We start from the raw sequence: 12,664 nt of genomic DNA, 5'->3' as shown, positions 1-12,664 counted from the left end.
CTTGTTGTCTTAGTCTCTGTAGGATTTATTTCTTCCTAGAGAAGGATATTACTTCCTAGATTGAAGGATGTATGTTTATCTCTTACACAGCATTTAGAAAGTCACAGTATTTGGAATTGAATTCTTCATCCTGCAGAAAATTCCAGGCTTTTCAAATGTTTTCTATTTGGAACTGACTTCAAGTGGCAGCAGAATCCTGAAAGACAGCAGACCAGCTGAGTGAAACAAGGCCAGAAGTATTACTCTGGAGAACACCCACCTTCCCAAGCAGACATTTCCTGTATCTTTTCTTATGCAATGTCCACCTAGATTTAATAATATTAGATCATATCACTGGGGAAAGGAAAACATCATCTTGTAATTAATTGAACATCTGTAAGTGTCAAAGCAACCCACCAAAAGACTATAGAGAAGAAAAATTCATTGAGTGTAATATGCTTTAGTGTGAGAAATGCAGAACAAATGGATTTAGCTCCTTTTAAGAGGAATTGCAAGGCCAAATTAATCCCTGGCCTAACTCTCTCTGGCTTTAGCAGAACAGCAGCAGAACGGAAGGTGGCCCACAGTTCTTCTGTGACAGGAGTTCCCATGAAGACTCTTAGTACCTTTCTGAGTTGGTACTCTTATTAATGTACTCTTATAAGTACCTTATTAAGTTGGAGCCTGCTGAGTCACACTATTTTGGTTACTCCTTCTGTTGTCATTGATAAAACCATAGCTTTGTGCTGAAATCCTAACAAATACAGCTCTATTAGCTTCACACTAATTTAATATCAGATTGTTAAACGTTAATGTACTGGACCCTATAGCTTTAAATAGAATTAGATATGTTTACAGCTTTGGTTAAATGCACCTTGTTCCTCCACATTAAATTTTATTACTAGAATCCTCCATCAGCAAATAGGAGTAAATCATATTAGTGTTGCAGGCTGTGTGGGGGTTGAATCTGCAGCCTAAGGAAAAGGTATTTTATCATTCTTTATTACAACTTTCTAATTGGTAGGTGTGGTCAGCATGTCATTATCTCTGCAATTGCAAGCAAATTATTTGTTTAGTGTAACTGTAACGTAATTGTGGGGTTCTCTTCATTAAAAAGTTCAATAAAGTTGTATCCTTAGCCAGGATTTGGCCAGATGCTGCTGGCAAAGAAGCACTTAGACCAGGTAAGATTGCATTTAATGTTTAATAGGTAGGTTAAATTTTGCTTTTAGAGGGCTTCTCCAAAACACCCCTGGTGAGTGACAACCAGGTGCAAAGACCGTTTTTGGCTTCAGTCTAACCTGCCAGGATAAAAGATAAAATTCCTAAACTTTACTTCATAATAAGTGGTCATCTGAGTTTTCTGCACTGGTGGAAATGTTCTCATTCCATGTGCTTTGTTCCATGGCAGGTTTGATTCCATTTTACTACCTTGACTGGATAGATCAAATGACTGCATGTCAGTGGAAGACTCTTGCATAGCAATAGGTATTTCAGGAATCCTCCCTGTCTTGGCACTTTATTGGGTCTCTCTTATTCCTTAGCAGCATTGCTGGGCTGTTTCCAAACCCCACAAAAGGGCTTTTCAGTCTTCCCCACAATGGTCAGAAATGTTCTGGCAGCCCTTTGTAGGCCTCCTGCTGATACCTGCTCAGCTTTTCATTTTACTACATAACAGGGACAGCAACTGCAGCTGTATTTCCCTGCTGTGAGGATGTGTGACCTGATCTGTGAGGATCTGCCCCTGCATCTCACACCAGGGAAATAGGAGCCCTAGGCAATCTCACTTGGGTTGTGCTCCTGGCTAGGGAAAAACTTAGGGGAAAGGGACTGGTTTGGTCAAACACAAGCTTTCTCTCATGGACTTGAGTTAAGCCTTGTTGAAACCTTACCTATTTGTCTGTAGCAATATTTTGCAATAAGGAAGTGAATGAAACACAAGAGTGCTTTAGGGCTTTGTACATAGAGCTGTGACAAGACAAAATCACCTTCGGGGCTTTTGCCTTCCTGTTCCAGACTGGCATCATCTTGGGCACAATTAACTGCAGTACATAACTAACCACAACCCCAGATCTTTCCTTGAGAAATTAGCCACTGATATTTTTGGATTATCCCGAGGAATGAAGAGGCCTGCAGGAACTTCTCTGACTGCTAAGACAAACTCTGTCCTGACACTGGGGAGGGCGGAGGAGCACAGCACATAACAAAGACATCACATAAAATATACAGGGCAAAAAAACACATGGGGATGTGCAACAGCTGTCACTTTCAAACAGTAACTGGATGGATGTTCTCCCCTTAACATGAAAGCAAATAAAAGTCACTGAATACTGCTCAGTGGTGCTGCACCATTTCCTCCACCTTTGATTCTGCCTGCTGTGCCTAGGAACTAGAATGAAAACTGCTCAGCACTGTCTGGGAAGGGATTTTTCAGGCAACCAGTTAAGCAGCTTTACACATCTCTTTCCCTTGAACTAGTCCTGTGGGGCTGAAGCCAGAGAGTTAGGCCAGGGATTAATTTGGTCTTGCAGTTCATCTTAAAAGGAGCTAAATCCATTTGTTCTGCATTTCTCACACTAAAGCATATTATACTCGGTGAAATTTTCTTCTCTGTAGTCTTTCAGTGGGTTGCTTTGATACTTAGAGATGTGTACTTAATTACAAGATGATGTTTTTCTTTCTCCAGTGATGTGATCTGACATTATTAAATCTAGGTGGACATTGCATAAGAAAATAATCATGGCCTAATCAGGTCAGAGGAAGGTCAACAATTTTGCTGTTCAGCTGTTATTTTCTACATGGCACCTCTTCATCATAAGTGGTCCTGCTTTGTAACTGCACTCTGCTCTCAGAGGAAAATACGCCCTTCAAATCCCCCAGGCAAACATAGCTGTGCTCACTTCTACTTCCACCTTGCTAGCTCTCAAAGAGCAACCAGAGGATAGAAGAGGAACTAACACAAAAGCCAAAATTAGTAAATCACCATGCACATGATTACAGCAAATGGCAAAGGCCACTCCTATGTATCACTATAAAAAATAACACTAATTGGGATGCTTTGCAATTTCCTGTACAACCCATAATTAGGTTAGATAAGAAACTAGCAGTGTCTAAGTGCTATAAATGTCTAAATTAAGTTATTTTGAAAGTGCTTGGCACTTTGACATTTGAGAGTTCAGAGTAATTGGGGTATTGAAATAAAATTGCTTCTGTTATTTAAAAGGTCATTATCTTCTTCGGGTAGATATATAAGGACTATTTTCTACTCTACTGAGCTGGTCTATTTGGTTCAATTAGACCTGCTTCAGTAGATTTCTAGTGGGCCTCCTCCCACTTATCACAGCCCCAGCACTGGCACAGAGAAAGGCCTGTAAATATACAGCCCAGATATGGAGTATATATTCAGCTCCTAACCAGGCTCTGGAGAGCCCAGAGCTTTCCCCATGTACAGCCCAGGCTGATGTACAACAAGGTGGCAAATGTGTCCTTACACAACAAAAGCCAACAAATGCTGGCTGAAGCCAGCCTGCCAGGCAGACAAAGGCTTTGGAGCAAATCAGGATTTCACCTTCCCAACCAAATCATCTCATAGTCTGGCAGCAGCTCTGGTTATTTCCATAATTACCGGAATTCCTTGTTTACAACGTGCACTGTCACACGAAGATATGCCTTCCCTTCCTGCTTGCTTACTAGTCTGGTGTTCTGCAACTGTGTCAGTCAAAGGTGGGAATTTAAATGACTGCACCTCGACTGCATTTGATTTGGTCAGTCCAGCAGTGTCAGTAAAATAAGGAGTATAAACACATGGGCATTGGCCAAGGAGACTTAACTTACCACCACTTCTCCACTGGAGATGCCACATCCAGGAGATGGTAGGGAATGAACTGAGCACTGGAGGGGCCAAAGAGCACTCTCACTATTCACTCCTGTGGCTTACTTCATGTGCTCCCCTCAGGTTAGCAGAGCATCACATCAAAACTGGAGTAGATATGGGAACAGGAGATTTTGTTATCTCTCTTGGCCAGAGAACATATGTGCAAGGGAGAAACAAAGTCCTGAGAGCCTCGTGTCCAAACTGAACAAGGAGACAATTTCTGACCTGAAACAAGGAACGTTCCCATGCTGCTGTTGCCCCTAAGACTGCTCTACACCACAGGCTCCTCCACATACATAGAGTTGCAACATCTGAATATGAAACACATCGAGTGGTTGCTGAACAGAGGCACTGCTGTCCCCATCAAAAGGGCTACGTTTGCTCAGTACTCATTACAGCAAATATTTATTACTCGTGGTCACTAATATTCCAATGTACTGCAGAAGGCTGCCTGGTTCTGGGTACCACATTTCTGTAAGACATTTCGCCCTAGTGCAGGGAATACGGGTGAGCACTTTCAGATGAGCCCTTTAAAAAATTTGATGTGGCAAATTTTCATGAGCTTCCTGATGCTTGGGAAAAGCTCTGATGACAAACTGTCAGAAAAAAAGTATAGAGAGGGTTGGCATTCCTCCACAGGAATTACACCAGCCTGTACCCTCTCACACCCCCCCATCAGCCTGGCTGACTTCAATGACAATAACTGGCATGCACACATCTGAACATGACACCAATGATGCAACAACTGATCCCTGAGCTGACAAGAGTAGCACATAGTGACAAGCATAGGGAAAATTTTCCTGTGGGAATTACAGCTTGCCTTGCATAGGTTTCTCAAAAAAAGGTTCAAGTAAGTTCTCTTTTTTGAGGGTGCAAAGGCCTTGAAGTGCACAGGCAAATACTGTTTCATGAGTGTTAACTAGCCTGCAGAATGCTAGAGATCAGACTCTGCTTTATACTCATTGCAATACTTATAAGACTTCTGTTGCTGAACAAGGAAGCAAGATAGCCTTTGTAATAACCAAATAAGTGTAAGTGTAATTAAGGCATTTTAGGGTTTATGGTATTCAATTAGATTAAACTGGTTTTTAAAGTCACATAAAGGTTTGGTTGTTCCACATTTCTCTTCTTCATTTCCCTATAGGACAGAGTTAAAACTTACTTCTGCATTTCTTATCCTAATGGGATTGGATTTCTTTTAAGGGTAATTCTCACCCTGAGCTACTTACCCTGTGCAAAAGTTGGTTCTGAGGTAATTATAACATTCTGTTGATGTTCACACTGTTCCACTTACAGTAACAATGGAGTCGTGCTAAAAGTATTTGCTGTGGAATTGCTTTACTTCATGTTTCAAGCATATTCTAGATCTGCTACCCCTACATCCTGACCATCAAGATGTGACCTAGCACCAAGTCTTAGCTATGTATCAGTCAAAGCCACCTCCACACCCAGAGCTGATGGAATTTCCTGGACATTTTCATGGACATTCAGAATTTACCAGATATGCAGGAGACTAAAACAAATATTAAAACAGGTGATTGCAAGAGGATTGGTTTCAGTGGATCCTTCAACCATTTATTACAAATTTTGAGCAAAAACTTCCTGTCCCAAAGACTTACCTGTAGAAAAATGACCTGGTAGCACTCTACCTGTCACACCCACTGACTGTATCAGGCCTGGAAAACTTGATGACTGCAGGATGCTGACATTTGTGCCTTAACTCTGCAGTCTGAGTCATGCTTTTGGTACTCACAGTATGTGTTTCTTCCCATTATTTATGTAATTTCGGAAAAATTCTCTGGAGCTAGAGAGGAACTCAAAATTTTCTCAACCAAGCGTTGTTGTACAGCAAATAATTCCTAAGGAGAACTTTTACCAGAATGAAATTGCAACCCACTTCTATTCATCTGCCTTTTATATTCTCCCAAATTACAGCTCCTTGAAGATGAGGAGAAAAAGCTTGACTTGGGAAAACATTTGACGTGCTGACTTCCATTCACACATGCACACTCTGGACCTGTTCTTTGTAATTGAAAACAGATGATGCTGAAGCAACTGCTGAAGATTTAAGAGAACTGACCTTAGGCACAAGGAGATGAGCCTGTCAAATCCATGCATGGCCAGCCTACAGCTGGCCTCCTCTTGTACCAAACACAGCCAGGTTGATATCTAGAGTATTGGAGCCATTAGTGCAGCTGCCCAGGCTGCCCAGTGAGTGCCACTGCCAGCTCTAGAACAGGGAGCATCTGCTCTTGGCAAAGACAGGCTGTATGAAAAGGCTGAAGGAGGAGGCAATTTACAAGCTATTCAAGAGGCTTACCAGGTAAATGAAAGCACAGGTAAAGCACAGAAAGCACCTTCTGTCACAGCTGTTAATCTGTTAATCTGTTTCACAGCTGTTACCATGGCTCAGTAAAGCTGTATTTGCAGTTGACATGAATCCAAGTCTTGCTGTCCAAGTATCCAAATCACAGCTTATTTCTAAGGAATGTGCAGAAGGAAGAGGAAAGAAGTAGTATACTTTTGTTGACAATTAACGTTTCCCTAGTCCTCAGGAAAAATAAAGATAGGCACAGTTCACCTTTGCTCTATATTTTGATTTGAATATTGGTGTGTCTCAGCCTGTTTTCAGTGTATGTTTCCCTGAGCACAGAAAGATTAGTATTTGACTCATCAACTCATGCACTTGGAGGTCAGAAAGGAAGACCAGGCAAGTCATCTGTGTAGACATAACGCAGACTTCCTTGTATGCCTGCGTCATGAGCTTATATCTAATTACTGCATTTTCCACAGGCAATTACCTCACTCACCATGGAGATCAGGCTGAACCATGGGGAGGCTGTGGTGGGGACAAGTCTCAGCACTCTGAAGGGAAGGAGCTTTTTGCTACAGAAAGATTTGCTCACTCGGCAACATAATTCAAAAGATGAGTCATTAGCTAAGCAGTGTCCTATAGGAAGAAGAAAGTTGATCATATAATTAAAAGAAGACTGGTAAAAACCTGTGTTCTACTCCAGAGTCTTCCTAAAGATGCTAGCAAGTCTCCAGCACCAAGATTTTGGAATACAGCAGCTCCTCACGTGCAGCACACATGGGGCTTCACTCCTGCAGTGCTATCCAGTCCCAGTGCACTGGAAATCAGGGAACTGTCTGCTCAAGGATGTGTTTGGTGGTATGAACAGAACAGCCTTCGTGCCCACAGTGTGCTTCGTGTTCTTCCTGGCACATCTCTGACCCAGTCTGTGTGCTCAGGAGGTGCTCTGCCCTTCTGTATGTGAAGTAAGATATTTATTCTCTCCACCAGGTCAAGGAGGAGCAGAAGGGAGAGGGAGTTATCAATTTAGTTCCTTTCAATTATGCTAAAATGTTAAAGAGACTGATTTTTCACAGTTTTTCTATCCCCACTAGGGACAGAAATGGCACTTGAATTTATTACACTATAGTCTCAGCCTTCATTTACTACAAATACTCACTTTTACCATAAAGGGAGATTGTGGAGGTAAATAGTAAGTATGTCTAATATACTGAACTTCCAGAGAGTATAAGAAAAAGGCTAGAAAGAAGATAGAAAATAAAGAAAATTAATTAATATGTTGACCAGCTAGGTCAGATCTTTCTCTTCACCTATTCCATACATTTTGCCTGCCTTACTATAAAAAAAGGTCAGAGATAGGAGTCATTGCACCATAACATGTGTTCACAGTGAGGCTGGATAAAGGCACCAGCATCAGGCTGGGAATTCCAAACTTCACTTTGTAAACAAAATAGGTTTTCAAAAGGCATGCATATTTTTTAATGAAGACTCAGGGAGGAAGGAAGAGTAAAGAATGGAGATACTAATATTCCTGCATGTCAGTGAAGAACAAAAATACTGGAACATACTCACCTGTTTGAAGCCTGAGTATTTTTTATCTCATTGTATTAAAAATACAGTACATTATTATTAAGCTACACTGCTCTTTGGCATAATCAAGGCAATTTTATTTGCTACATAATATTGTGAAATACAATGTATTATGTCAAATTCAGTATCTAAAATAACATTTTAAATACAAAAGTTTCCCCAAGACAAATACTACAAAAATCTCATTGTCTATGTGCATATCTGTCAGTTTCTCTCACAACTTTTGGGTCCAGTGTCTAATTTAAATTATGATTGACTGCAGAGTCAGTTCAACAACTCCCTTAAGATTCAGCCCCCAACCAGAGGCTTCCAGTTTCTCTGAATCTCTCATGCTTTGAAGGGTAAATTTTCTCTCCATCCAAAAAGTTGAAAAAACAAGAAATCTTGGCTATTTTTTCCTATCCATCCACAGACCAGCAGCAGAGTCTTCCCCAGTCATCACCAACTAGGATCTTGGAGGAATTTCTTGAGAAAGAAAGAAAAAGACAAAGAAAACCATGTTTAAGAAGATGGCAAAAATATGATCAAGGCTTTTTCTGTATGTGCAGCAATTAGGAGGGTGCAATATTTAGGGGTGTACATTATCTTTAAAGTTAAAATAGAAAACCCATGTTAGAGAATATTCAGTTTGATACTTCAAAGACTGAGCTTAGAATTGGGTCCAGAATTTCCTGGAGTTCAATGGGTCAATTGGGGACAACTTAACCAGATCAGAAGCTCTTACCCTTCTCTGAGTTTCTGTGGATGTTAAATAATCTGCTGTCTAGATTCAGAATTCAGACTTGTTAGCATGATGTCCTGGCTTCAGCCAATGAACTCTCTGCTGCATGCAGTGCCACTAAGTCTAATGAAACTAACCCTCACCCCATCCCTTTCAATGCACATCAGCATCACACAAACTGCTCTAAAGCTGAGCATGCAGAATGCAGGAACATTTTATCAACTGTCAACATTTCAAAGCTTTCGGAGAAAGAGACAGTAACAGTTTTACAGGACATCATAACATCCTGGAGTAGGAGATAACAACAAATATTACAGCCAGATCACTGCGGGAGGGGCTTGAGTAAACTAAAATACTGCTGGCTGTGCAAACTGAGAGGAGTTGAAGAACTAAGTTGTCCTTTGGCCAAAAACTCCCTCTTCACATTTTAAGGAGGTAGTATTTCCAGCAGCTCCTAAGATAGGAGTTATTTCTATGTTGCAGAGATGGTGTGGCAGCTACTGAGTTCTACAGCTATTCTGGCCAAAACTTGCTATGGCTCCTGGCTTGTCTCCTACCTGTCCAAGGACTCCCCCAGCATTGTTCATTAAAGCACCCAGCCAGGCCAGCTCCTTGAGGGGCTGCTTTTGGCTACCAGAGGTCAGACTGAGCTCTCAAACCCCCAAACTGAAGGAACAGCCCGAGCCCAGCCCCAGCCCCCGCGATGGCCCCACCTGGACACGGCCACTGCCGTCACCGCCGGGCTTGTCCTGCTCGCCTTGCCAGTCAGGGCAACGCTGGGATTCAGTTCCCGACAGAGAACAAGATGTTTTCCACACTTGTTACCTGTTGGGTGTTTAAAAATAAATATTTAGAAAGCGTCTAGGGGGCAGCATGGATGGGATTGTTATTATTTACGGTCAGCAAGTTGTTAAGTTGAGAACAAATATATTTAATCTTGGCCCGTGCTGTTGCAAAATAGGCCCATCCCAATTTAATTTGTGGCTATGATAGTTACATGTGCTGACGTGCGGCTGTATCAATTGTGTGCTAAATTGGATTTGTGTATTATTGCTTTCTAAATTGCATGCCTAGTTCAGCAAAATTGTTCATCAGTTTTCACTGGCTCTGTGCTTAATAAGATGCCCCACAATACTTTGCTGCCAGGATATAATACAGCCCATAATTGCCTAGTAAAAAGAAATTACATAAAGCCCTGGTATTATCAACTTATATAAATCTGCTCATAACAGAACCAATAATTAAATGCTGTGGACATTTCACATACACACACATACATACACACGCACGCCTAACAACATAACTCAATCACAGTTACTCTGGTCTTTTTAATGACTGTGTTTTGTATTAATTTTATTTTCTTTAATGCACAGAATGAGATGTGGGAATATTTGGTCATTTAAAATAATTCTGAAGTCATCTGAATAGGTGAAGGGAATATGACCCTGCTTTGATTACACCTCTCAACTCTTTATTAAAGAATGCTGATCCCATATCCATCTGAAAACATACAGTCTTATGTTCATGTGCAAACAGGTGTTGTCTCTACACATCACCAGATACCTGGGGTGCACACAAATCTTTTATGGTCCTCTTGGAAAAAAACCACAAACAAGACTGTTCTGTTGTGGTCCCATGGATGGCTCTTAAGTTCTCATTTAGAAAACTGCTTAAGATACACATTTTACAAATAGCTAAAATATCAGTCTGTTCAAAAACATGCTCATGCAATTATTCCTGGAAAGACCTGCCATGGGAAGTTATAGACAAGAACTTCAGAAATTCTTAAATCAAAGGATACTTTTCTATAGGTAAAGACAATCCACAAAATGACTACAGAATACCACAGTGATTTTGGAAAGAATATTAAGTCTTTTGCTTTGACTTATTGACAAAGCAATCTTTGATTAGAGATGAGAACAAAAACAAATATGAAGTTACCACAGCCAGACTATCTCACATATGGCATCTCAGGTGTTCTCACACCTTCCCTAGAAGCATCTAGCTTAGGCTACTCTGAGGCATGACAAAAGGTCTAATAAACATTTGGTTAGGGCATAAAACATATAAAGGCATATTGGAAATATTTTCACATAGCAATCTAAGTAATGTTGATGCCAAGTTCCATGAACAGCACTTCTGAAGATCTCTGTGGTAATGCCCAATTACTGTATAATATCTATTTTTTTGGCAGATGTTACATCTATGGCTCTATATTTATGCAAATTGTGTGCCTAAAATTGAAGTAATAGAGAATGTCTGTAATGAGGACCATGGCAAATAAGTGGAGTAAATTATACATAATAACACCACAATTCCTTTCTCTTGGAAGAAGCATTGGGAAAAGAAGAAATCTGTGCTATTTAGGATGTACCTTTAAAGCTTTCTGACAGATTCCAGCTCCTGTATTTGTTAGAACAGAGAAGTGGGCTTGAGCTGTTTTTAATATCAGTCAACACCAGAGTTTCACCATCTTATTAACCTCAGCTCTGTGAGAACTCCATGGTGTCAGCTTCAGCTGCACACAGCCTTGAATAAACAGCTCCAAGCACTAGGGCCTGCTGCTGGCCTCCCACCAGTTTGAAGGACCTCTCACTTCTTTTAAGGTGGCAAAGACAACAAAATTCTCTGTTCCATCCCAGAGCAGGATCTGGCACTGCCCACTCTGACGTGATGCCAGGACACTTTAGTACAGGCCATCAGAGAGGTGCCAAGGCAGTGGACTTTCTGGAACCAGGACTATTTCCAGCCATTGGTTTTGCAGATTCATGCAGAAGGGTGGTCTTCTGAGTCAGACAGAACCCATGGGAGAGCCTGTGAAAAAGCCTTTACCTTCATCCAGGTGTGCCCATGAGGTGGCTGGCTCAGGTGTGCTCTGTGTCTCCAAGGTGGGGCAGTTGCCACCCACCACTGTTGCTGGTCAGACTGCACCAGCATGGCCCACACCCTGTCCCCTTCACACCACTGTGCTCACACTCACTCTTCTTCCTCACAGCCAAGCAAGGCTTGCAGAACTGGTCCCACTGCAGTTCCCAGCCCACCCTGTGGCCGTACCTGCACTGCCCGGCTCTTCCCTGGCTCTGCTCTGCACTCCCAGTCCAGCACCTTGCTCTGGGGTGTTGCTGTATTTCATCTTCCACAGCTGTGCCAGTCAGGGGGAAAATGGGAAAAACATGGATTGTAACAGTGAGAGAAAGATTCAGCTCCTGCTTCTCAGCCAGGGGTGGGAATTGGACTTCTAACAGCAGAACAGGATTTTGCAGTTCTCTCCCTCTCTGTCACTGTGCTGCAGGGTGTCACACTGCAGGGATGTACACAGGGAGCTGGTGGGGTTGCAAGGCTGACATGGTATTGAAAATCCCAGTAACCCAGGAACTTCACCTATCATACTGGAGGCAGAATCAGCAGTGAATTCCTACTCATGAGAAAGTAGGAGTTAGTATACTGAGCTGTGAACTCTCAGAAACCATATTCAAACATGTTTCTGAGGAGTGATAGGATTTTTGCTTTCACAATCACCCCAGAACGGACAGCACATATTCAAAATTCTCCCTGAATGGCAAGAAGTCCTCTTGTCAGGAGGATAGAAGTTGATAGGAAGCAAATATTTTACTCTGATTTTAATTTTCTGCCCTCTACTGCACCGTTAAGAAAGTGGCATGGGCTTTTAGTAGCTCTGTCCCTCCATTTAGAATAAAAAAACTCTACCTCTGGTCTACAATGAATCAGGATTCCTTTTCCTCTCTCCCATCCACCTACCCTCACCACTCCATCTGTGCTTCCCGTGATGATGATGCTGCGTGTGTCCCAGTCCATCACTTCAGCAAAGCAGCAGCAAACGATGTGGCAGGTGGGGCTGCAGGCAGTGCTGGTGCTTGCCAGGAGCTGGCCATTGACTGTCCACAGGTACAGGTAGGATCCAGCACAAGAGAGAATGTCTCCCTGCAACACAGCAAGAGGCAATGTCTCCAAGGCCTACACTCATCCTCCTCGTAACTTTTAAATGGTGATTAGAAATTACTGAATGGCTCTGATTTAAATTCTGACCAATGTTTTTCTTCTGGGCAGATGATATAAACCAGACAAAGTAAAAATTACTTTCTTTCCCCCCCCCCCATGACAGATTCTGACATTTTTACATCACAGAAACCTGAAACAACTTTCTTAGATTTAGCAAGATAATGCA

The 12,664-nt window shown here is 41.9% G+C and overlaps 1 protein-coding gene across 1 annotated transcript in view; it reads right to left on the bottom strand.

Moving 5' to 3' along the window:
- Positions 1-7,812: 7,812 nt before the first annotated feature.
- The window catches only part of WDFY4 (WDFY family member 4), a 127,508-nt gene continuing 122,656 nt past the window's right edge, over positions 7,813-12,664 (bottom strand). The window contains exons 59-62 of the mRNA XM_088169085.1: positions 12,238-12,420; positions 11,533-11,620; positions 9,192-9,303; positions 7,813-8,222 (exon numbers count right to left, since the gene is read on the bottom strand). Of these exons, the coding sequence (XP_088025211.1) occupies positions 8,156-8,222; positions 9,192-9,303; positions 11,533-11,620; positions 12,238-12,420 (450 nt within the window). The 3' untranslated portion in view covers positions 7,813-8,155. The remainder of the gene's footprint in view (positions 8,223-9,191; positions 9,304-11,532; positions 11,621-12,237; positions 12,421-12,664) is intronic.

Source organism: Sturnus vulgaris, chromosome 8 (genome assembly GCF_052056855.1).
Source record: "Sturnus vulgaris isolate bStuVul1 chromosome 8, bStuVul1.hap1, whole genome shotgun sequence".
In the NCBI taxonomy this organism is placed as follows: Eukaryota; Metazoa; Chordata; class Aves; order Passeriformes; family Sturnidae; genus Sturnus; species Sturnus vulgaris.
The sequence above is the reverse complement of the archived record's forward strand: the minus strand, read 5'-3'. Positions and strand labels throughout refer to the sequence as shown.